Source organism: Clinocottus analis, unplaced genomic scaffold (genome assembly GCF_023055335.1).
Source record: "Clinocottus analis isolate CAN_PGR_092001 unplaced genomic scaffold, fCliAna1.0.p SCAF_12, whole genome shotgun sequence".
In the NCBI taxonomy this organism is placed as follows: domain Eukaryota; kingdom Metazoa; phylum Chordata; class Actinopteri; order Perciformes; family Cottidae; genus Clinocottus; species Clinocottus analis.
Genome location: NW_027175843.1, coordinates 16,937,840 through 16,963,575, shown reverse-complemented (window position 1 = coordinate 16,963,575; position 25,736 = coordinate 16,937,840). Strand labels below are relative to the sequence as shown.

The window sequence follows — 25,736 nt, the reverse complement described above, 5'->3', positions numbered from 1 at the left end:
ATTGATGGATATATAATTTCCTTTTTCCTGGTAAATGTCTTTCAAACTCTACGTCTAAAGTTTATATCATGTAAAAAGTAAGTCTGCCAGCTCAAGCAGATATCCCCTTGATGACATCATCATGGTACACAGACATACCAGAAGTGTTTTTACAAGTATCGCCATGACGAGTAAACTGATTCAACTGTTGATGTGTGAAATCACACATCGACATCTCCTTTATTGAAAAGACATATCACTCTTATTACATGAGGACACTTTGGTTTCCCAAACACAAAATCAATGTGTTTGACAAAATTGTGGGAGATGGAATAATATTTGAAGCTCGACTCAAACTGTATTTTATTTTTGTTCAGCCCATCAAACAGATGAACTCTCCAGAGACAAAGGGAGGGAAATGCAAAGAGACAAAGTGCTTAGAAGAGGAAAAAGTGAGAGAGGGGAAGAATCACGCCGGCAGCCAGAATGAGATGCAGCAATGGATAAGAGATAAAGAGGCTGATCTATAAATGCAGAAATAACACTTCTGCATAAATACATATTGTAGGAAATCATTAAACTCAATTTATTCTTCTGCAAAAGCACACACATCGGTGCAAGGAAATAATTTCTTCATTTTCATTTGGACTTCAGTGCCAAAAAAAATGGATTCACTATGTGAAATAGTTCATTAGGAAGGAAGAAAATACTGGCAAGTGCACAAACCGATAACATCCACAACAACTCACAGAGCCTGAGAAATGTGCTTACTGTATGACACACACACACACACACACACACACACACACACACACAAATGTGTGTATGTAAATCACCCTGTGGCCGAGGTGAATTTGAACAGCAAAGTGTATTCAAGGTCAGAGCTGTTTACCAGATTCAGAGTAAACACACAAAAACCACACTGTTTGATAGTCGCCAACAATCTCTGAACCAACACACACACAGACACACACACACACACACACACACACACACACACACACACACACACACAGCAGCCATCAACTCATTTCTAAACAGGCTCAGATATCATTTAGAAACAAATATACACAAATACACATTTTCAAAGCAAACCGGAACATATAGAGGGAGAAACACACAGGGATAACACACAGATGTATAGTCAGGCAAGCTAACACACACACACACACACACACACACACACACACACACAGATGATATAGGAGCGGGAATGGATTGAGTTAGCGAGAAAGAGCTATATGAAGCAGGAACAAAAATAACTCTTCATAACAGCCAAACGAAGCAATAACTAACCAACAGAACAACCTTGAGAAAGATGAGAGGAAAGCAGGAAGAGAGCTGAAGCGGGAAATGAGAGGAAAAATAGGGGCAATATAGTCTCTAATTAAGGTTGCTGTGTACATGGCAATCATATCTGTTTTGTTTGTGTTTGTTTTTAGTTTGTTTTATCTTGCAGATATTGTTTGTTTTTCATGATTATGAAACTTATTCAGTGCTTTACTGAACTTACTGCAAATGATATGCCCACCTTTGATGCCACATCAATGGCAAAAAAAAACCTTCCTCCCAGAAAATCACAATGATAGAAAAATTAATCAAGTCCAGATTAAATCAGAGATGGAACCGGGTCAGAATCAACCGGATTCAAATTCCACTTTTAGAAAATTTAGGAAATGATTTTATGGGGAAAAATGTGTCTGTATAGCTTTTCTACACTGTAATATACGCGTGTGCGGTGTGTGTGTGTGTGTGTGTGTGTGTGTGTGTGTGTGTGTGTGTGTGTGTGTGTAGGGGTGTGTTGAGGTTGCAAATTCGTCAGAAACGGGCAATTAGTGGTGAGTGTTTTTGTAAAAGCACGCATGGTTCTCCCAGTAAAGTCTGGCCATCTCTACCACTGCTTCAAATGCAAACAGCCCTGAAAGTCGAGGTAAACATATTTGTTAAGTGGAGAAAAAAAAAGAGTATAAATGGTTTCATTAGAGTCTGTGCATATGGCAGCATTTCTCCAAAAGCTAGAACCCAACGCTCAAATCAATGCATGACAATGGACCGTTCTTTCAAAATAAGAAATCATTCTCAGTGTAGATTATGACAGTTGTATGACGGCTCTATCACACATAGAAAAGCAGGGAGACCGTGCTTATTACAAAGCCGGCTGTCAATACTTCACTTTAAATACAAAGAATAGGGAACGATTGATGTGTTGATTCAGTCATTGCCCAACAATACTGTTTACAGCTTTCATTAAAATGACTGGTAACATTTTCCATGCCCATTCCCATTATCATAATGTGTTTTAATCTGTTGGTAGCACTGTATAATTATAGTTATAAGAATCACACATGTTCATACTGCTTGATACAATACAATCATAACACATTAAAAAGCTTTTTATGATGACATATTATGTCAATCATAATACTTCATCATTGCTGGTTACTTACTGATATTTTCTTTGCCGTTGCAAGGATCATTGTTTGTTATAATTTCCATCATAATCCTTTTATAATGCATTAAAATCATCATTATAATGCATTATAAGCACCGTTATAATGGATTATAATCTAATCTAATAATATCGAAGTGGTCACTTTGAAGATGAAAAGCTCGACTTGTGAAATTTTTGTTAAGAGAGAGAGAGAGAGATAGAGAGAGACAGAGAGAGAGCGGAGGATTGACACCTAACTCATGCTGCATGTAAACGTCACGTCTGCCTGATGGCCAGCAACAATCCCACTCACCGTTGGATGCATAGAGGATGTTGTTCACCAGTGGGGAGGGACTGGGGCCGTTGGTCCGGCCGTTCACTGGGCCCACCGGCCCCGACAGACCGGAGGAGCTGTCAAACGAGCGATTGGGCGATGCCCCGTGTCGATCCTGAAACAGGGAGGACACAAACACTAAAACTGCAATCAAATCGCACTTCACACAGACAGATCACGGCCCGACGACCCCAGCAGCTATGATTATTTGACCAAAAACCTGAATCGACGTCACACCAGCATAAAAACGTGTTTGACGAAATGTTTGGGAGTTTGGGAAAATTAAGGTTCCTGTCTTGTGTTTTGTAAACCTTTCATGTTTTCACGCACTTGTCTCATGTGTGGATTGCATTTAAATGGAGTGGCGAGCGCGAGGAGTGAGCGAGGGCTTTGTCGCAGTCTATTCAAACACAATTAGATGTCGAGGAGGTAGATTAAAGAGAAGAACAAGGGAGGCATTTAAAAGACAGTGGAGGATCAAGGTGAAAGAGGGGAACCCATTTCCCACGGCCCACCGGGTTGTGCAACTGTCTTTAACACTGCTTTACTGTGTGTGTGGCAATGACAGTCATACTGACGGCGAGCACCTCTGAGGGCCCTGTAATAATGCGTTGATGGGTCTCTTTGTGCATGTATTATCTTTTCAGAATTTAATTTGCATTTATTTGTATTGTGCGTCTGAGTGTGTGTGTAGAAAACAGCACAAACCCATTTACATGTATACATAATGTATGCTACGCTGGCTGTGTGCTTCAGTGTACTCAGTGTTTCTCTTTGTATCTGCCTGCCTGTGTTTAGACTCCGCCCTCCACTCAAACGACAAAGGAGACATAACGGCACTGTGCGGGTAATAAATCCCGCTTGTCATCTTCCCTCTTGACCCCCCGCCGAGCACGAGCTCCTTGCCTTCCGCCCGGCTCCTCTCCCCAATCCCGGCCCAGGATGCATCACTCTTCAATGTGTCAGAGGTCCCGTGGGCCCCCCTCCCTTCCCCCTCTGACACAGCACACGCCCCATTAGCCGGTGACATAGAATACTCTGTCATAGATTACTCAAAAAAACAAAAAACTTTGTTTTAAGATACAGTCAAACACGTCAGGAACATTTCAGCAATACATAACCCTGAAACATTTGTTTGACTGTTTAGTTGTTTTCAAATAAGCTTCAGCTGGATGCCTGACATACGTTACATGTGTTATATATTTTCTGTGTAACGATGTTAACCTGTATAATCTGTCCAACAAAAAAATCCCAAAAATCTACTGAACAAAGTGAATTGTTAAACGAACATTATAGTACATATAGCCTTTAATGGGATATAAATCACTGTAAAAAAAAAAACACATCCACAGTTGTGTGAAATAGACAGCAAGGCAGTACATTAGAAAGCTTTTACATGTTAGATAAATAGATATGTACTTTATTAATCCCCAAGGGGAAATTTAAAAAAAACAAAGTTAGAAATGCAGGTGTTGAAGAGCAGGACTAGGTGTAGAGCTGCACTTATGACAGATAAACGGGGTGTTTGGATAGGTACTGAATGAAAAAAGCGGCCGCCTGAAGTGAGAGATTAAAGTGAGCCGGCCGGGGATGAATACAGTAAGAAGAACGGAGTGAGTGAAAGAGCAAAGGACATGGAGGAGAAAAGGAAGAAGAAAAAAGATCAGAGAAGGAAAAAAAAGCAGAGTGGTCCACTTCTGAAACGTTAAAAGCATCAATACTGGAGCCCCAAAAGGCTTTTGTGGTACAGTCTCTTATCTATCTGCCTTTATCTTCCTCTCTTGTTATCCTTTCTTTTGCACTCTTAAAAAAAAGAGGGAAACATGGATGCAACTCTTTGATGTTGCTAACAGCTTTCACCATCAAGCTATTGACAGGGGATGCCCGGCGAGCCCGAGCGCACCGCTAAACGCACAAAGACGCTCAGTATTATTAGGCATAATTACCTGAAACTAATGCAGTTCAATACAACAACCTCACAGTAAATCCTGCCCTCATGGCGGTAATAATGCAGAGTTCTTAGAGAGGCTGCAGCCTGCGGTGCTATTGAACCGCTTTGTTCTGCAAGGCATTGCAAGTTTTTTCATTAATGTCGTTGAAAGACAGTTACGGTTATTACATTCTTAGAAATAAGGGTTTTTAACGGCTTCTTCCTTAAGGGTTGAGGTTCTAACTAGAACCATTTGCCTCTGATGAACCTTTTTTTGAAGGTAGCTTATTTGTAAGGGTCCCATGAATAACACTTTTCATCCAAAGAACTCTTTTGGAAAAGAGGTTCTTGAACGATTGTTCAAAGCATAGGTGTTAAGGGGAACGTGCATAACTCAACGACCAAAAACTGTGATTGAGAATCATGATTGTTGTGTTGCACTGCACCACATCAGCCCAGGTCCTTAAGGGTAACAGATGAAACCCTTGGGACACAAAACAGTTTTTGACAGAACTAGCTGGGTGGGAAGAAGAGGAAACGGTTGTCATATAAAAGGGTTCTTGGTAGAACCACCTGGGTGGGTTGTAGATGACACCATTGAAATGTATAAAAAGGGTTCTTGGTTGAACCCCCTGGATGGGTTCTTGTTGGCACCCTTGGAAGGTGGAATGGTTCTGGAGGAAACCACTACACCTGAGATGGATTTTTTCCAAAACCTCTCTTGTTGTGATTCTGGTTGGTACTTGTCCAAAGATGGTTCTAAGTTTAACCGTTTATGTTGGGATTTAGGTAGAACCATCTGAAAGGGTTCCACGTTGAACTACCAGGAGCCAAAAACAGTTTCCCTTTGAGGGCAACCCGAAGAACCCTTTACAGTTCGAGTCAGCACCTTTACCTCTGAGAGTGTACCCATCACACACCTTTGTGTGTGTTTGTTACCGAGCATATCATGGAGGGTGATTCGTGGACGCAGCTTTTCTTCCCACCAGTCGGCCATGCGAAAGGATTCACACTCGAGCCAACAGCCCCGCTTTGTCTGTGCAAAGGTTTGTACAAACATTCTACAAAGCCGCGTAAAAGGCATCAGCTGAAAAGCAGAAGAGGTGAAAAGAATCTTTTTCTTGCTCAGAAAGAAGCAGACAGCTGAGTGAAGAACAGGCTGTATCTCTCTCTCTCTCACACACACACACACACACACACACACACACACACACACACACAAAGAAGCACAGCAGATCTGAATAGCTTAAGTGTAAATGCTCTTTCGCTGCTGCTCGTGAGAGAAGGGAGACTCGTGTCAAGTATGTGAAGAATGAAAGGAAGGGCTAAAAGTCAGAGGCAGTCGACCGCAAAGAAAAAAAGAAGTGATGCTTTAGTGGAAGCCAAAAGAAGGGATAGGAGATACAAAATGGAGATGAAAGAAGCATGCATGTTTGTTTTTGTCTTAGTCAAGTGAGAGACTCATGCATGTGCGCTCATTCTCACAGCGGGAGTTCTAACCTACTTTTCTGACATTACAAAGAGCCACTGGAGTCTGTTAAGAATGCATTTATTGTCGTCAGCGTTCCTTCGCTTTACATTAAAACCCCTCAAGTATATGTTTCATATGTCCATCACCATTCTGCTTAGTGTCAAGAGACAAGTAGAGCCACTTGTGATAGCAGCGCTTATTGAGATACAGAACAGACCTTTCAGAGTCTACAGTAGCAAACTGGAGGTCAATATTTTTAAATAAACAAAATGCTTGTGTGCTCAGATTTGCAGTCCGTAGGATCCCACTGATGGCCGTGTGTGCTTTGTGTGCCACAACAGAGATGCAACAATTATAACGAATTGATAAACTGACGGACAGAAAAATATGTTCCTGTCATGCAGAGTTTTTTAGAAATCGAAAATTGTTAAAGTGAATGATGGACATGTTCTGCTTTTCTCTATTTTACATCATATTAAACTGAATATGCTTGAGTTTGGGACATGTTTCACTATTTTCAGACATTTCATAAACCAGTCGATTAATCCAATAATCTGGAAAATGATCGTCAGATATATCAATGATGATAATAATCATACATTTCAGCCTTCTGCAGACTAAATTGATTACTTTTTTGTTGTTAGCTACGTTCTCAGTATGTAACGCTGCAATGGCAATAACACTGTAATGTAAGAAGTTACCAAACACTGATGTCGTATGTAAGTTAGTTAGTGTGTGTGTGTGTGTGTGTGTGTGTGAGTGTGTGTGTGTGTGTGTGTGTACCTTGACAACCCTCAGCACCACTAGTTGGATTGTCCCTCTTGCGTTTCCCTCCTGTGACATCGAGCGCCGGAGCGTCTCCATGGCCACATGATTGGACCTTCCCATGAGCGACTCTCCGTTTACCGCTACCATCTGATCATTGACCTGCAGACGCCCATCCTGTAAAGCACAAACATTGTGTGCATTTTCAATGTGGATCGCAGACCCACACATGTTTCACAAGTCTATGTGTGAATGTCAGCTAGTTTCAGAACCGTGTAACCTTGTGTGGAAATGTGACGGCTTCATTCATGTTTCCTCGGGCTATTGTTCTCTCTTTATAACAATGTGACTGATGCTCATAATGGGACTAACCACTGAGCCAGTGATTGAGAGCCACACACACACACACACAAACACACTCATCTGTATCTTTCACTAAGCATCTCTCTGAAGTCATTAAAGCACACACAACAAACACGAAACACACAACGGAATCCCAATACAAGGCTGACTCCACCCAACCACACATACACGCACACACACAAACACACACACACACACACACACACACACACACACACACACACACTGTCAGTTCCATCTGTCTAACTTCCCTGGTGTGTCATTTACAATGTCTCTACAGCCGACCTGCTTCCTGTCTGTCTGTGCACAGATACTACGTGTGTGTGCGCGTGTCCGCCTGTCTGTCCGTCTCACTCTGCCATCTGTGACACGTCAAGTGTGTCCCGGTGACCAAGAGGTCAAAGGTTAACAGAACAGGAGCGCATGGCAGCAGAGTGAAGTGTCCCCAGAAGACTGTCTCTTAAATAACGAGCTCCCGTTCTGACGTTAGTTGTCATTTTCCGCACGGAGGTGAAGTCTCTCAGACGTCTTACCCTTCATCGACTCCTTCTGCAGAACAATGTGGCCTCTTTACACACATGGAAGTCAGAGCGCTAGCTCCAGGTGAAGCTAACATTTCTGTCCAAATCCACTGTGGAGTATTTTCCAGGACACAGTTTGTCTTCATCAATCGCTCATGCAGGTGTGTGTGAGACTATTATGTCACTTATAAGCGTCTTTGGGTACTTATATAAGATTGAAGTATTATTATTACTACCTTGTATGCCGCCCCTCCATGTATAATGGACTTGATGAAGATGCCCAGGTCCTCTCCCGTCTCCCTGGACTTGTTTCCCTTGAGGCTGATGCCCAGGCCCGCCGAGCCGGTGTCATTAAGGGGCACCTCGAACATGAGCTGCTCCTTCCCGCTCTCCGGAACGAAGCCCGTCACGCGGGACAGCTCATCCTTCTGGGAGTTAAGGGAGAGAGTAATGGAGGTAGAGAAGAGGGGAGAGACATCGATGAGGACGAGAGAAGGTTTTGGAACAGGGTGAGGGTGAGGAGAGCGAGGTCAGCTCATTGGGCTTGAATAGTTTCCAAAAGCTAAACTAAAAGCTTTTCCATTTGAGAGAAGCCATCACAAGGAGCTTTTCAGCTAAATTTCTCTCTGAGTGAAAAATTGCGGCCAGAGTCTATTTTCAAAAAAAAAAAAAAAGGAAAAAAGAAAAAAGCCATTTGGACCACTATATACACATCTTTTTTTCACATCTTCTTCTTCTTTCAGCTCGGCAATATCAATGAAATGACCTGTGCATTTTACAGAGGTAATTGGAGAATACGGCAAACACAGAGAGCCAGAGAGACACAAAAGTATTGAGAGAGCAGAGGGAATACGGAGAGGAGAGAAAGTCTACACAACAGACAGAGAAACAAGAACCAAAGACTGGCTGTGTAGAAGAAAAAGCCCTAATACAATCCCAGGAAGATGGTGGGGAAAAAAACATATTATCAACACAGAGTTTTGGCAGTAATAACATCTGATGATGAAGTCTGATACGGAGTGTGTCGGAAAAATATTGAAAATGAAGAAAACAAGTGAATCCCTCCAGATGAAAGTGTGTGTTTGAAGCCCGCGAAGGCTCAGTGGGAGGGGGAGCACTGTTGCACAACATGTGAATTATACTGAAATACTGTGATGACAAAAAAAAACACCATTTTGTTTCAAACACTGATCAAATGTATGCTTCTAAAATATTATGTCGTCTTAGTATTTGATGAGTGAAACAAACCGAAAATGAGCTTCACAAGAGAAATCGTATGCTCCGATCACGCCACGTATGATCGTTTTTGCCTAGATCGTGAAAAACATCGGAAGATTTGCCAAAAAAATTGAGCGATTTATAAAAATTGAAGATCTTTCGACCTTTTAGACGCACGTTATGGGAGCGAGTGGAGAAGATCATCGCTAGAGCGGGCTGCATAGCATGCAGAGGTGTTTCCTCATGAGTATACAATACTGATGATATACTTCAATATTTGGTGAATGGAGAAAAAGAGTATGTTCACTGACTCTCTGAAGCATGATGGAATATGTTGAAAGCAGAATTTTTTTTTTAACTTTCAGAAAATCCTGAATACAAACAACTCCGCCCCTCCAGATGACGTCATGGACACGATGGCGTTTGTCTTTTTTTGACGTATCTGGGACTTTCACAAAATGTACAAAGCAGCAATACTGCTCATTTTGACCGTGGCTGATGAAACATTGTTGGTTACATTAAAGATTAAAACCCTCCCCTTTTTTTTTTTTTTAGCGTGAGTGACGCATATAAATCCCCCATTGGCAAACTCGCTGTAAAAAAGACACGTTGGTAAGCTTGTACGACATATTTGCTCAGTGAAAATGTTCACGGTGATATTATTGTGTTTGTCCTTGCAATCAAAATTCAGTCCGAGTGTCTGTAAGTTATTGTCAATTACTGTGTTTATGCATGTTTGTTTTAGTCAGAAATAATTGCATGTACTTATGGTATAAAGTTGATGTCTGCTGCCAAGCTTTAGTCTGCATGTGCCTGTCTATGTACTGTATATGCATGAATTGAGTCAGAGTGTGTGTGAGAGAGAGTGTGTATGTGTGCGTTTGTGTGGGTCAGCAGTGTCAGGTTTAGACAGTGTTTGTCTGTGGGGATTGTAGGTTTAACAGCGTTAAGCCGACACAAAGTCCTCTCCTCTGCAGAAAACTGTTTTCCCTGCTGGAAAACTCCCCTCATCAGACTGACTGTCCAGACCTGATAGGAAGCGCCGCGACCTTGGAAAGAACTCTAAAACACCCAGAAGAGAAATGTGGGCTACTTTCTGCTCATAATTACATTGGGTATTGTTTCGCCCACGAGATTGTGTCAGAAGTAATGTCCGTGATTTAGCAACGTCTCTGTCCCCCCCCTCCCCCTCGCCCCTTCGACATTCGTTATTTATCTGATCGAACGTCCCTGCTTTGTTAATTTATGATTATTATTATTTTCCCCTTGCACTCAGCATGGTGCAGAAGCAATGCCAGAGGACGGGTGTTGTCACGCCGTAGGAAGGTTTGATGCAGCAGTTCTCAGCTTCGGGGTCAGGACCACCCACAGGGCCGGGAGATGTTTTATGGAATCTGACGATATTATGCAAATGTGTGAAACCGTTTTTATCTGGGTGATGAATTCAATTTGCCTATGAAACAATAAATAAGCACAGCCTCTGGGCTTCCTTTGATAATTTACCTGACAATGAAAAACAATGAAATAAAAAAATCATCATTTGTTGTCAAACCTGTGGGGTTTTACAACCAAGTGGATAGAAAACCAAACACAAAATGAAATGAAGCCTCTTTATATTAACTGAAATTGCTTCTTTTTTTTAAAACAAGAGAAACACACAAAGGACTGGACAAGGTCACAAACCAAATTGTAAGCGCACAACGTAATTTCATGGAACATTTCCATTCCATCAGCCTCATTGCGATGATAGGTGGTTACATCTGTGTGTAATACCGAGATAATAAACAAGGAGTGCGCACTCATGTGCGCGTTTTCTGTTTGCCGCCGTGAAAAAAAGATGTTTGTATCTTTGCTCTGTGAACTCCATCAAATCCATGAAGTCATAGAGGGAGAGAGAGAGAGAAAAAAAAGCTGTTTGCATAGATGGACCCCCTCGTGCTGGTCGTTTAACATTTAAATGGGTTGCCACAATGATGGATCAACAGGAGGACACGCTATTAAAAAGACAGCTCAGTGTCTGTCGGTGTGTGTGAATGAGAATGGGTGTTGTTTTATTCAACTGAGCCAGGGAAACGTGTGCTGGAGGAAGATGGAAAGACACATTATGCTGAAATGAGCGAGGGCATTCAACGAAAACAGGCTGGCAAAAAAATGTCCTTAACTCACCCCTAAAGGGTGAGGCAGAGAGAGAAATAGAGAAAGATAAAAAAAAAAGAGGGATGAGACAGAAGAACAATGATCCTAATCTTACTGATCATTTGTGTGAGTAATATTAAGGGTATACTTAAATACTACTCTGCTAAGAAGTGTAAAGACACCTGCTTTCAGCAACATGGTGTTTTAATGAGGGTCACTTGCAGGTGCCCCTCAACCCAGCCGCGTGTGTGTGTGTGTGTGTGAGTGTGTGTGTGTGTGTGTGTGTGAAGCACCATGCTGTGGAAATGACTGCCCAAGGATCCATTTTACAAGGCCAAACAACAGAACGCTGTGCTACTGTACAGCAGTAGGTGTGTTAACACACGCACGCAGGCAAGCACACACACACACACACACACACACACACACACACACACAGAAAAATGGCTAAGGTAAGTACTCCCAGGGATGAAACCTGACATAATGGTCTATGCAGTTGATTGATGAAAATAACTGCCCCATCACTGCTCACGACGGCCCCCCGTGGTCCAATCCCCGACACCTTCCTCTCCCACTTCCCCCTGATGGCTGGTATAAAGGTTGTGGCGGGAGACCAACAGGCCACAATCTGGCGCTTGCACAAGTAGAGGAGCAGACACACAAAATAAAAGAGTTGAGGGAGGGGCCAAACATAGTGGTTGTAAGGGCTAACATGAATGTCAACGGGGAAAACAGGGTCTGTATCTCGAGATGGAAAGAGTTAACGAGGGCGGGAGCTGTGTGGAGAGATACAGATACAGGATTGTATAATCGGACTGGTTGTGGTCTACAGTCTCTTGAAGTCCGGCACGAATGCTCAGAGTTGACGATCTCCTCTGTAGCGATGTAGTCCAGGTCCGCCCCCGCATGCTGGAGCCGGTCTGCGAGTCCTGTGAAATCCACAGCAGATGTTGGCGGCGCAGGCTTCGCCGTCCGAGGCTAAAAGCGGTCGCGGGTCGACCACGCTGTAATAAGGGGTCATGGTGCGCGCTGGGCAGCCTTCTGTTCATGCGTCGAAGCTCTCCACGTGAACGCCGTATCGTGTCTTGCCAACAGTTCCCAAACCGTGGCTGTCGTCTTGAATATTTTACAGAAAATGAGTCTTTTTTGATGAAATTTGATTGAAACTGTATCGTACATAAGTGAGCTTCAGAGCTGTTGTCGACAGACTTCACTACCTTCAGCTCGCTGTTCCCCCCGTCTATTATTTGTGCTAAGCTACATTAACGGTGGAATGGCGGGAGCTTCAAATTGAGATCACGGACATGAGCGTGGTACCCATCTTCGCATCTATCGGTAAGAAAGTAAAGTTTCCCAAAAATTGCGAACAAAATGTTTAATTTTTAAGGATATAATTATTGATTATCTATTTTTATGTTACTCTCAATCAAACTGTGGCTTATGCTAGCTGAGCAAAACAAATGCAGATGCTGTTCCCCGGTGGCTTGAACCCACAACAGACATGTATGACACAACTCTCGGTGTGTGTGTGTGTGTGTGTGTGTATATATGGCACCCCTGTACTGAGGGCTTAAACACACAGCGGCGACTGTAGATGATAGGCTGACGGAAGAGCCGATAAACCTTCGATAAATAGCGGAGAGATGCGAGATGAGACAGGGAGCCGGAGAGAGAGAGGGAGAGAGAAGAGAGACATGATACCCTTCTCCCCTTTTCGGCTGCTCTCCACTGGGATGATGGCAGCTCCTGCAGAGACACCAAGCTGCCAAGGAGTGTGTGTGTGTGTGTGTGTGTGTGTGTGTGTGTGTGTGTGTGTGTGTGTGTTCGCATGCACAGGTCTCTGAGGGTGGAACAGATGGGGGATCTACTGTAGTGATTCTGTGAGGTCACATTGGTGACGTTAACATGGAAATGTAACACACACACACACACAGAAATGGACAACAGACTGCAAAGAAGTGCACGGATACGCGCACACACACACACACGCACACAAACACACACACACACACACAGCGGCTGATCAGAAACTGTTCAATAAATTTGTTTTGTATTGAATGTGCTCTGTCACCAGCTGCCAACTGTTTACTGATTTAATATGGCAGTGTGTGTGTGTGTGTGTGTGTGTGTGTGTGTGTGTGTGTGTATGTGAGAGGGGGGGGGTGCATGAGAGGAGCATCTGGCACTAAGGAGAATGTTTCCTGTTGTGGGGAAAAAAAAAAGTCTTGCAGCTCATCACACACTGTGCGGCTCCACAAACAGCTCGGTGCCGTCGCTCTGAGACCTTTCATTCAATCCTCTGTATTAGTAGCGACAGAGCGTGAGTGGCTGGTTTGTTGGTATCATCATCCATTATGTTGTACCATTCGTGCTCTTTAAAGCACGGTAGATGGTGATGAATGTTATGGCGGAAATCCCATTTTGCCTCAGTTGTGTTCTGCGTGTATTCCTGTGTTTTGCTTATCCATAAATCAACCCTAACTTAACGCCTCCCACCACATTACTGTGTTTCTGCAAATGAATGTGCAGAGCGAGACCCTTAAAGGTTGCTCCCACATGGATCTGCTGAGGGGGCAAAGTTCCTCTGTGCTCACCTTAAATCTCAGTTTAAGGCGTGGACACACAAACAGGGTTTGGTGACATCAGCGAATCGTGGCCCACCGGGCGATACGTCTTGCATGGAAATTGCAAGACTCCCGTGCACATGCACTGAGAATGAACTTTTCAGCGAAGTAGGAGACAGCTTGAGTCCAGCAGTTAAAACTTTTCAAACAAAAGGTATTTGCATATTCATAGATTCTAGGTGGTTCAGAGAGGGAGAAGGAGTGAGAGTGCCTTCAAGCCGTTCTCGACACATACCTGAACTTTGGGTGGAAAAACCATATCAGAAAAATGTTAATTTAATTTGACTCGTCATAGTCTTGAAACACGGTAGGGATTATTAGAGGTGCTCCATTCCAAATCCAGAGCATATTTATTGCCTCCACATGGCTCTCAATATGGCGGCTAATTGATAACAGTGTTAGCGGCACTAACAGTGTCAATGATGGCAACAGTGCTGACAGCGTTAACAGTGCTACCTGGTGCTTCCTCACTGTGCGTTGACGTACAACCTTTCAATTGAACATGTTTTTACATCTCGAAAATGATTTGTCTGGCAAGAGCACGAGAAAAATCTACAGATTTCATGCTCGACGCAATCCTCGTACGTGGGAAAATGCACGCAATATATTGTCTGTAATTTAATTATTTCATTAAAAGTTGGTGTTGTGATATTGACCAGAACAAAAAGACAGCAAAGTATAGAATAAGAGAAGAAGAGAATGGGAGGGAGCCGGGAGAAAGAGAGGTGTGAAATGTCTGGAAGCAGAAAAGAGCATCTTTGTTTCAAACATTAGTTTCAAGGCACTAGCCAACTCAGCGGGCGTATGCTTGTTTGTGTGTGAAAAAAATAACTGAAAAACTGTCTTTTTATGTTGCATGTGTTAGCGATCGTCTGTGTGTGTGTGAGTGTGTGTGTGTGTGTGTGTGTGTGTGTGTGTGTGTGTGTGTGTGTGTGTGTGTGCGTGTGTGTGTGTGTGTGCACAAAGTGTCTTTAGAGAGAGAGCCAACACAGCAGGTGGATGTACAGTGTACTTGTTATATTGAGGAATTTGTATGAATATGATTGTATGTCAAAGAAAGGCTTTGTGACTTTGAGTAAGTGTGTGTGTGTGCGCGTGTGTGTGTGTGTGTGTGTGTGTGTGTGTGTGTGTGTGCGTGTAGAGGTGGTGTAATGTCTTTGTTCTACAGCGAGCACAGACATTAGCAGACAACACCAGATGGTGGGCTAAAATGAGACAACGGAAGAGGGGGAGGAGAAGATAGACAAGATCCTTCCATCATTTCATCATCATCCTTCTCCAGTTTCCTCTCTGCAAACACCAACAAGCTGGCATAAACCCCAACATCAAATCATTAAAAATGTATATATATATATATATATATATATATATATATATATATATATATATATATATATATATATATATATATATATATATATCAGAAGTTTTAGCCACATCATTGGAACATGGTATAAAAGTTGGATCTGTGCATAAGGTTTTCTATGAAACTATATGACATAAATGGTTGACTGCTCACAGGCGCTCACATCTGCATCATTAAAACATCAACAGAGAAACACTTCAAAATGTTTTTCCTGCTCTTTAAGTTGTTACAAAGTTCTTCCTGGGAACTTCTTAGAAACCTTCAGTCCTTTAACAAATTACGGGATGTGCAATATTATCCTCAGTAAGGATTAACTACAAGACAGCCTGCACCTGCCAGCAAAATAACTATTAAAAAGATCAGAATATGAAGATTTTTTTTGGTTCATGACGACAACCAGAACCATCAAAGCTTTGGCACTTTAATGTGAGCTCTCGTGAGAATGACAAGGTACAAAATCCTTGCCTTAAAGTGAATGATTTTTTAATTTCAAATCCCAGACCTGTGTGCACATCCTCCGTCCTCTCAACAACAATATTGGCAGAGTTGTGCGGAAGTTTGTGAGAATGCTGTTTATGTGAAACAGAAAACTGGACACCATGCCAGTCAGCGAGGTGTGATAATACTGCCAGCCGTATGCTTGATTTGAGGTGTGAAATCACAAACACGACGTGAAAAAAAAGAAAAAAGGATGGCTTTTATATTCCCTCATCTTTTTGCATGTTAATAAAAAAAAAAAGGTATTCCCAAAACAAAAAAAAGTCAATCACGATTCAGCACAAATGAAGCACTGAGAGCATCTCTAACCACAAAAGTAACAACTCATGTGCTTTACAATACTATGTTCATCGTAATAGACATGCTCGAGATTCATTTAAAAACGAGAGAGCAGCTCGCGATGGGATCACAGCAGCTGCGACTGCACATCGGCGCCCTTCCTCGGTCCACACCTGCTTCAGATTCTGCCGTCATTGTGATCTCAACGACACACATGGAGAGTTTCGTGACAGCATAATACAAGCGCCTGTCAAAGTCGCCTCTGTGGTAGTTCCTGTTCCAGTAGTTGTGTCTGCAGGACCACATTGTGCCGTGATGACACACTCGCAGACTCACAAGGTGAAGAGAGAACCAGTTGGCTGCTACCAGCTGGTGAAGCTTACACAGAGGATTCATTTGAAGGCACATGACAACATTGTCGGGGCCTCCTCAACAGTCACACACCAATTCTTATCCTCCCAAATTATTTGGTCTTTACTTTAATTCGATAAGTTGAAGGATGTAACCAAAGAGCAAAACTCTCACCACTCAGACAGACGAGCACTGTGCTGACTATTTAATTTCCTGTTGCCATCTCTAGTATTGAGCACCACAGGGCTTTGTGCTCAGCCCACTCCTGCACACACTGGACACGCTGTACACCCACAACTACCACCCTTGACATGAAGAGAACTCTGTTGTTTAGTTTGTGGATTACGTCACGCTCATCGGACAAATTACACAAAAGGACTTCAAGATCTTGCAACAACCTTCTGCTCAGTGTCGGTAAAACCAAGGAGCTGAGACATATCCCTGTATATATCAGTTGAACTGAGGGAAAGCAAGTGAACAGTTTTCTGTTCCTGCGAATCAGCATCACAAAAAAATAAAGATCCTCATCATCAAATATCTCCATCATGATGAAAAAAGGCTCAAATTTGAATTTCCTGTTTGCAGGCAAACATCTTCCTCAGTCTTGATATCATCATTCTCACCATCCATCCACTCCCTCATACACACACACACACACACACACACACACACACACACACACACACGAACATATTATCTACCTAGAATTCAAGCTGAGCTAAGCGTGAAACTGCAGCTTACCCATGTAATTTATCAGCGCTCACACTAAACTGTAATGAAGAGTAAATCCATCCATTTTTCGTTCTCCACTTCGGGGCGATGGGGGTGGAGTCTGTCTTTCGACCAATACTTGTCCACCATCTTTCAATCTGTTCTATTTCGCCCCAATATGATTTGCTTTCTCAATATTTCCTTCTTTCTGATCTGCCCAAATAGATGAATCAAATGAGGATATGTGGATATTCTGACTAAACAATATATATATATATATATATATATATATATATATATATATATATATATATATATATATATATATATATATATATATATTATAATCGCATGCAATAAGTCAATTAAATACAGATCAGCTCAACATGGCAGACTCTGTAAGTAGAACCTGCTCCCGATGTAGATGTGAAGGGCTCCTTCTAAATGAACAAAAACTCAGTGATTCTTAGTTTTTATGCACTGATGGAAACATAGTTTAAAGCTTCTATACGAAATCTGCAAATATAAGACAATGAGACTCACAAATAAACGTCAATAAGCCTGCCTTTGCATGACTATATCCACATACACAATTGCAGGCACACATCCAGATACAAACACCAGCAGTGTCCTTGAATCGGCTGGTTGGTTTAAGCAGCTCTTAAAATAGACAGAGACAATACTTTACCATTGGGAGCCATTTTGGCGTAGTTCTCTATGCAGAAGGACAATACTCATTTATTTTCCTGTGGTGAACTGAGTGAGCGTGTGTATGAATAATACTGGACCAAAGGGGGGTCCCGTTTCCTGACTGTGCGAGAGATATTCTGGTCTTGTACCCATGTGGTAAAGTTGCACAGCAACCGCGCCTAAGTTAAAACTGTTGTAGTAAAGTTGCAAAATTAATATGATGAATGATTTAACACCGAACATGTTTGGTTTGATAAAAAAAACTAACCGTGCTGCGTTTGCTTTTCAGTGCAATTGCTTTGAGCTCGTAAACCTCTCAATCAAACTGTTGTGTGGATGGAAACCACCTGAGGAATACCGCCTGTTAGGAGAGTCTCACACGTTTGTGGTCTGAAAGTAAACACAACCACACACAACAACAACAACCACCTGACTGTGAGCTGTTCAGGAAGCAATCTTACAGTAAGCAATCTGAATACCTAAAAGGTGTCTTTTCTTTTTCCCTGTGTGGGGTTTTTCCTGATCCGATGTGAGGTCCTGGGACAGGGATGTCGTATGTGTACAGATTGTACAGCCCTCCTGGGCAAATTTGTAAATTGAGATTTTGGGCTACACAAAATAAACTGAATTTATGATTAAGATTTTTCAAAAAGCTTGTTCTACATTTAGAAAGGCAAAAGTGTTTTTTCTCCCCGGATTACAGCAACAATCCATATGCAACATGAAAATGGCTACCAAGGCAGTTTCCAAGCGTAGTTTCCTACGTAACAGTACTGCTGTGGCAGAGAGCTTTTGAGTGAGCGCAAGTAACACTGTGACGACAGGAAGTATTCAGGAACACTTGGCCGGCACACAAAGACGGCCACGGATTTCAAACATGCGTACATGGAGAAACTCTGGACAAGATACAACACTCAAGGGATTCTGTATGTTAACACGTGTGCACACCCGCCAGCACATTGTTCCCTTTCCTGTCTGCAAAGAAAGAATTTCCTATGGGGCTCAGGGTCGCATGCACGTGCATGTGTGTGTAACTTCCTGGCAGCCATTGAGGAAACATCAGTTGATAAGAGCGGAAAGAGAAACAGAGAGACACAATAACCAACATGAAAAGAATCAAATTGAGAGGACACGAGTGATGGGTTGAGAGGAGAAGAGGAGAAAATGGTAGGAAGATAATATTAATAGAAAGTGAAACTTGTTATTCGGCTTGTGCAGGCGTGGCTACATGTGCAGAGCAAAGTGGTGCTTCAAAGTTGAAGGAAACAAGTGATTGTCAACACCAAAACAGCTGTGATGACTGTAAGGATATAATTCAAATTCCCCTTTGAGCAGCAGTGATTCCCAAACTATATATATATATATATATATATATATATATATATATATATATATATATATATATATATATATAGTCATAAAGTCAGTATCTTTACACAGATGCTGACTGTTGAGCTCCCTAGCAAGAAAGCCCATTATATTACGAAAGAAATTGGCAACAATATTGAAAACCTAACATGAACTGTATTTAATGTGCAGTTAATGTTGCTGATTTATTCTTAATGTGGTGGAATGTTATTTAAAGCCCACAATAAATGAATAATGATGTGATAAATCTTGCACCCCAGGGAGCCGTGGCACCCACTTTGGGAACCACCGCCTGAGAGAATAACATCTTTAAGGTATAAGGGATAACAAGCTTAATTAGCACCTATGCATGCATAGAAATTGATCGTGCAGAGTCAGATTGAAAGTAGAAGAATGGAAAATAGAACAAAGGAGAATTAAATAAGTGTTTATTAATCAAAACAGTGTTGAAATTCAGCAGAAACAAGGTGCCAAGGAAAGACTGGCAGAAAATGTTACCAAAACCAACATAAAGCTTCACAATGGGCTCATTAGATTCAATCAGCATGGAGTTAAATAAAACTTGATTGCTTTGTAAGAACATCTCATTATTCAGATTATTCAGAAGAGGTCCTCAATTACATGTGAGTGTATTGTCTCTAACAAGAAGCCTTCCTATTGGCTACCAGGCAATGCATCTTCCAGGCAAGCCTGTTGATTGGACCAAAAAATGGCAAAATTAGAGGGAGATGAAAAAGGTAGCGGAAATTTTAACTGGTAAAAAAAAAGAACTGCAGGTGTAGTTGCCGATGCAGAAAGGCAGCCTTTCATGCTGCCTTGACAGAAAAAAAGAATAATATCTGCAAAATCCACCCGAAAATGTTGTTCCATTGCCTGAGAAAAGGGCATTGTGTTTGGTTCTTACCATCTCCCGGGGCAGGAACATCTCTTCCTGCCGTAGGACCACAAGACACACACTCTCTCCCTGCCGCGTGCTCCGTAGCATACACACCAGCTCCTCTTGGCCCACACCCGTGATATCCACACCGTTGACCTGCAGAAACACCACCATTAGCAGCACCATGTTTCCTTTTCATCCACTACACTCACCTCCTTAGTGCTAATATTATTTTTCGATGCATCACATCTTTGGTAGACTGACAACACAAGCATCAGTCGTGCCATGTACCTCAAGTATGCGGTCTCCCGACTGCAGGCGTCCATCTTTGACAGCGGCTCCACGAGCCAGAATGTTTTTGACTAGAATAGGACCCGGGCCGTGGACTGAAGAATCTCTGGTAACGACGGTAAAACCAAGACCTTCCGAGCCTAGACACACACACAGACATACAAACGCACACACACACACACACACACACACACACACACACACAGACATACAAACGCACACAAAGAAATGTGATAAAGAATGGGGTGAGGTACAATATACAAGCAGAAGTAACACTCTTATATCGACACACAAATATCCTGGATAGATGTTTACTCCCTGCTTCTATATTTGTCTTCCACAGGCTTTGAGAGTAAAAAGAAAATCTCCTATCCCGCCACCCACACACACACATCCTAAAGTACACCTGAAAACTTCAACTCGGTGTTGTTGACTCAGCTCCTGACTACATATTGTAAGTGTGATAACTTAAAGCCTTCGGAGATTGTGTGTGCATGTCTGTTTGTGTTGCTTTAAACCCTTTAGCTATAGCTGGTGCTAGAGTATCTGCAGGTGTGAAGGTTTTAAAAATGGGTTCAGGTGTCGGGCAGAGACTGGGAGGTGGGGGGGGGAATAAATTGAGAAAGAGGCGAGGAAAAGGTAAAAAAGAGAAATGAGCGGAAACAGGGAGTGAATGTCCTGGAAAGAGACGTGATGAAGATTAAAATAGTAATCAGTGAAAAACATGTGCGTGTACACGCTCACACACACACACAAACACACATTAAAATGAGCGTGAAAGAGCTTAGAGACATGCACAGAAAAAAAAGACCACACACACACACACAGACAGAGAGACTAGTTGTGTGTTTTATAGACCTCATTTAGTCTGGTCTCTTTAGCAGAGCCAAGTCAGCAGTTTGGTCCAGTATGAATTCATATCAGCAGAAATGAACAGATCAATAAAGACTTAATAGACCCTGAAGAGGGGGAATCAGGAAGATGGAGAGAGGAAGGGTGAGAGGAGGGAGAGTCGGCCAGAGAACAGAGAAAGGACGCTCCATAGAAATAAGCACAATGCTGGGTGCGGTAGCAGGAGAGTGAGTGAGTTCATAGTATACTTTTAGAAAATGGCAAGAAATAAAGAGGGTTAATGATGCACTTTCAGAAAGCGGCTGAGGGGCTGTGTAAGAAAGGTGAAACAAACATATATAACAACAACAGATGTGACTCGAAACTTCTCTAGTTCTCCCTGAATCTCTAAAATAGAGATCTTATACAGTATTAACGTCATGGCGGGGCACATTTGACGCCTTCAGGCAATCTGAGTAACTACAAAATAGTCCCTGTTTGCACAGAGAGAGAAGCGACTATGTATATCCTTCTTTTGAAGGTATCAGATACTTTGAATATGCCAGTGTTGAAAATGAACAGAGGGAATAAAAAGATCAAATATCAGAGAGGTGCGAGTGTTCTGAAATATTTTAACTTGTCATTTACAGAGGAAAGGTGACCTGACACCTCTCTTGGAAGACGCCTGACGCTGTACAAGGGTTGTTAGCGCTTCTGCTATCAGTACTTTAGAAGTTAGGGAGCGAGATCTCAGCGGAAAATCTCAGCGTGGTCGGCCTCCTCTATCCGTGCCCGTCTTTGCACGAGCGGTTCAGTGCAGCGAGAGAAGAAAAAGATCAAAAGTGTGGACTACAATTTACTGGAGTCGATGCTGAGAACTCTCTAAAAGCTCTCATGGGCAAAGGAGGTAATACCAGCAATTTATCACAACATCTGGCAAACGAGCACAGAAATCTGCAGAAATGTCGGTTTCGACTGTGTCGAGCAGCCGTCAATCCTTGTCGTCTGCAGGTAACGTTAGCGATGTCATTCGCAGTCTGCTAAGAATAAGTATAGGTTAAGAAATCATTGCTAACCACTTAGCTGCAAATGTAGGTAAACGTTTTGGGAACTTTTTGTATTGCTGCTCCGTATTATTTCACATACAAGCATCATCAATGGTGATTATTTTCCGAATCAATTATCGTTGTTTTTTTCACAAAATAACTAGTATGCCAGAATTGATACACATTATCTCTCCCTGTCTGTAGCCAAGTGTTGCTCACCTTTCTTTAGATCGATCCTCAGCCTTCGTCCTACTTTCTTATTGGTCACCAAGCTGGAGAGGGCGGGACTTTTTTTGGAGAGGGGGCTCTCGCTCCTCCCCTTGGATGTCTAGGTGGAGAATGTGGAGCATTAAAGTACATTTTATAGTAACATTTTAAAAAGTATGGTGACAAAAGAAGATGTCCACGGCAGCATAACAATGTGTTTACATTGTACTTGCATCATTCCTCAAACCTCTGGATTCTGTAAGCTTTTGATTTGGGTTCTTCTTCCCGTAAGACATATAAACAAACTTTGAGTGAAGTTATAATTGCTAAAGTAATAGCTTGTTACACACAAAGGACATCATATAAGTCATTGTCAATTTGAAATGTTGATATAAATTGGGATCTTTTATGTCATTTGTTTGTCATTGTAGGTATCATGCAGATATTAAAGGCAAAAACAGACTATATTGGAAGTGAAAATGATGAATCGTGTAACATTCATTATACAAACTTAGCTGTTATGTATCACTATGTGGAGAACCACAAGGAATATAGAGTGTAAGTTTATGAAACCTTGCATCAATGTTTGCCATTACAGAGTCACAGATAAACAGGTTTGGTTTGCTAATAAAATAAAGTGATAATCATCTGTTGCCAAGTAACTGTTGCCACTGCGGCAGCTGTTTTTTGCAAATGTCCGCCTTGTCACCATGGTAGTGCTGACGGCACGATTGCATGCGTTTCAATCAGAACGACTCCATAGCTCAAAGAAAGAGACAACTATAAATAGTGTGGGGACACAGTCGATTCAGGGTGTGCAGATTAAGGCGGAGAGCAATTGTCATGGAAAATGATTCGGCCCAAAAAACCTAAAATCGTGGCATTTCATAACTTAAACTGTTTCTTTTTGTTCTCTGAGGCAGTGGAGCAGAAAGCTGTGACAACAACTCATGTGATAAAGTAGAATAACGTACATGTGTACACTGTGACTTGCTTGTTTTATTAATTTGTGTCATTAAATAGCAAGTCGACATGAAGCAGAGCAACTTACATTAACGGCGGCTTCAATGGAGGCGGCTTCCTCGGCCAATCGCAGAGTTGGATTCTCGGGGGGCTTGAACACGGGTTTGGCTTTGATAGGTGGAGGCGGCTCTTTGATTTTGGCGATTTGGGGGCTGCAGTCGGGACCGGCGCTGTTGCCAAACAGCTGACCGATCAGACTCTTCTCGTAGCGTTCTCTGTGCACGGAGGGAACTACTTCCAGCCGGACGACCGGGGAGCGCATCGCCTGACGGAAAACTTCCTGGGCTCTGAGAGGCAAAGAGAAAGAGCGAGAGGTGAGCGGTCGCTGCAGAGGAAGAGAGGAAACGGTGTGAAAAAAATACTGTCCTGTATATGACACACATTTACCATTTAAACTAATAATGCCACGAATGGCAATCACATAGAGAGTGTGGAGTTATCAATCTCACAAGCAAAGTAATTAGCAAAGGATCTATAACCCACTTACTGACAAATAGTTAGTAAGACAAAAAAATCCAGTTACTTTCTTATTATTATAAATGAGGTGTCAGTATAAATAAAAGAAAATTGTAATTCACCGTAACATATCTTGGACTCATATATCTTTATTAAACTGATTATATTTTATTGTCAATTCCAAGACTGATGAGGATCACCGTAAATAATAATTGGTTTCACTGGAAATTACTTTTAAAATTAAACCAACTAATTATCTAGTCTCTTAAATGTCACTCAATAATCCCATTTTAAATGTACTATGATACAAAAAAAAAACTATGTATGCCTTGTGATACAAGACAGAGTTCATCAAGAAAAAACATTGAATGAAATTACCTATATGTGTATTTATGAAAAAAAGTGGGACGTATGCCATAGTCATTTGTTAACTGGAGTTAATTATTCGAAGATGCATTACATAATCTATCATCTATCCGTTTCTATCAATTGTTGTCAGTGGTTATCTCCGGTGGGTCACTGTGTGCTTCTGTGAACGAGATAAACTGAAGGCAGGAAATGCAGCGCAGAACAATGACACCTGTGCAGCAGGACATTATAATCTCATAATCCCAAAGAGAGATCATTTTGCAGAGAATTAGTTCATATCAGATTATGCTAAGTAAATTAGGGGGACCATTGTGTCAGAGGCGATTGGCAAACACCATCAGTCACCTCAGATAACCGACAGAGAAAATTCAGTTTATTTAAATTCTATTGGATTACACTACTGTTATTTCCCGCCTCGATTATTATTAGAAGTATAATGACCATTACATTTCTGTAACTAGAGACAACAGTATGTTTAGCATGCTATGCATGAATAATATACTTGTTTAGACTTTGCATTATATATGCAATAATAATACTTTAAAATGTTACAGAAATATAACAGGAAGTTATAAATCTGATGATGAAATTGCATCTAAATCAATCAATCGACGCAGCATGACAGGAAATACAGTTTTTATACAGCAAGTACATTTAAAAAATTGAATTTGCTTTGTATATGTCTGAATGACACTTTGTAGGGATTTTAATTGTAATAAGAGCACAATACAGTGCAATGCACCGAGATGTGAAAGCTGTGTGTGTGTGTGTGTGTGTGTGTGTGTGTGTGTGTGTGTGTGTGTGTGTGTGTGTTGCTGTGTATATGGGGGCCATTGTGCATAGATATTATCATCATTGTTCCTGATTGGACAATGTGTGCAGGCCCATTTGTGTAAAAGAGATATTCTAATCAAGCAGGTTACCTCAGCACAGCTGCCAAGATGGGACAATGAAAGTGTGTGTGTGTGTGTGTGTGTGTGTGTGTGTGTGTGTGTGTGTGTGTGTGTGTGTGTGTGTGTGTGTGTGTGTGTGGCACTCATAGAGATCAGTGGACTTTCAGTGGCCTACTTAGGCATATTTCCCTGGACCAAGCTCCACATCTCAATACACCTGCCATGACAAAACAATACTGGCAAGGGTGTGTGCGTGTGTGTGTGTGTGTGTGTGTGTGTGTGTGTGTGTGTGTGTGTGTGTGTGTGTGTGTGTGTGTGTGTGTGTGTGTGCATGTTTGAAATCACACTCAAACCTGTTTGTGTAAAGAGAAGGCCTGGCAATGTCACATACAAAATTAAAGATAAATTGCTTTGTTCATATTGAATGTGTCTGCATTTATTCCCAAACATATGAATAAGTGAGTATGTCCAAGTGAAAGACGAGGTGTGTGTGTGTGTGTGTGTGTGTGTGTGTGTGTGTGTGTGTGTGTGTGTGTGTGTGTGTGTAGGTGTGTGTGTGTGTGTGTTTTTGAGAGACTAACCCTATCTTTGAACAATAGGAAACCCCTCTGGTGTTAATCCAGTTACCTACAGTACAGCATGTAAAAACCTCATATAATCTTATTACCACGCTGAAAGCTGGACCAGGACTATTGTGACGACGGCATA

At 41.9% G+C, this 25,736-nt stretch overlaps 1 protein-coding gene across 3 annotated transcripts in view; it reads right to left on the bottom strand.

Annotated features, from left to right (window-relative positions):
• pard3bb (par-3 family cell polarity regulator beta b) overlaps positions 1-25,736 on the bottom strand; it is a 180,865-nt gene that overhangs the window by 97,406 nt on the left and 57,723 nt on the right. For all 3 annotated transcript variants that reach the window (XM_068572961.1, XM_068572959.1, XM_068572960.1), the window contains exons 8-14: positions 23,339-23,597; positions 22,300-22,408; positions 20,204-20,343; positions 19,940-20,068; positions 8,031-8,222; positions 6,929-7,087; positions 2,724-2,859 (exon numbers count right to left, since the gene is read on the bottom strand). In XM_068572961.1, the coding sequence (XP_068429062.1) occupies positions 2,724-2,859; positions 6,929-7,087; positions 8,031-8,222; positions 19,940-20,068; positions 20,204-20,343; positions 22,300-22,408; positions 23,339-23,597 (1,124 nt within the window). The remainder of the gene's footprint in view (positions 1-2,723; positions 2,860-6,928; positions 7,088-8,030; positions 8,223-19,939; positions 20,069-20,203; positions 20,344-22,299; positions 22,409-23,338; positions 23,598-25,736) is intronic.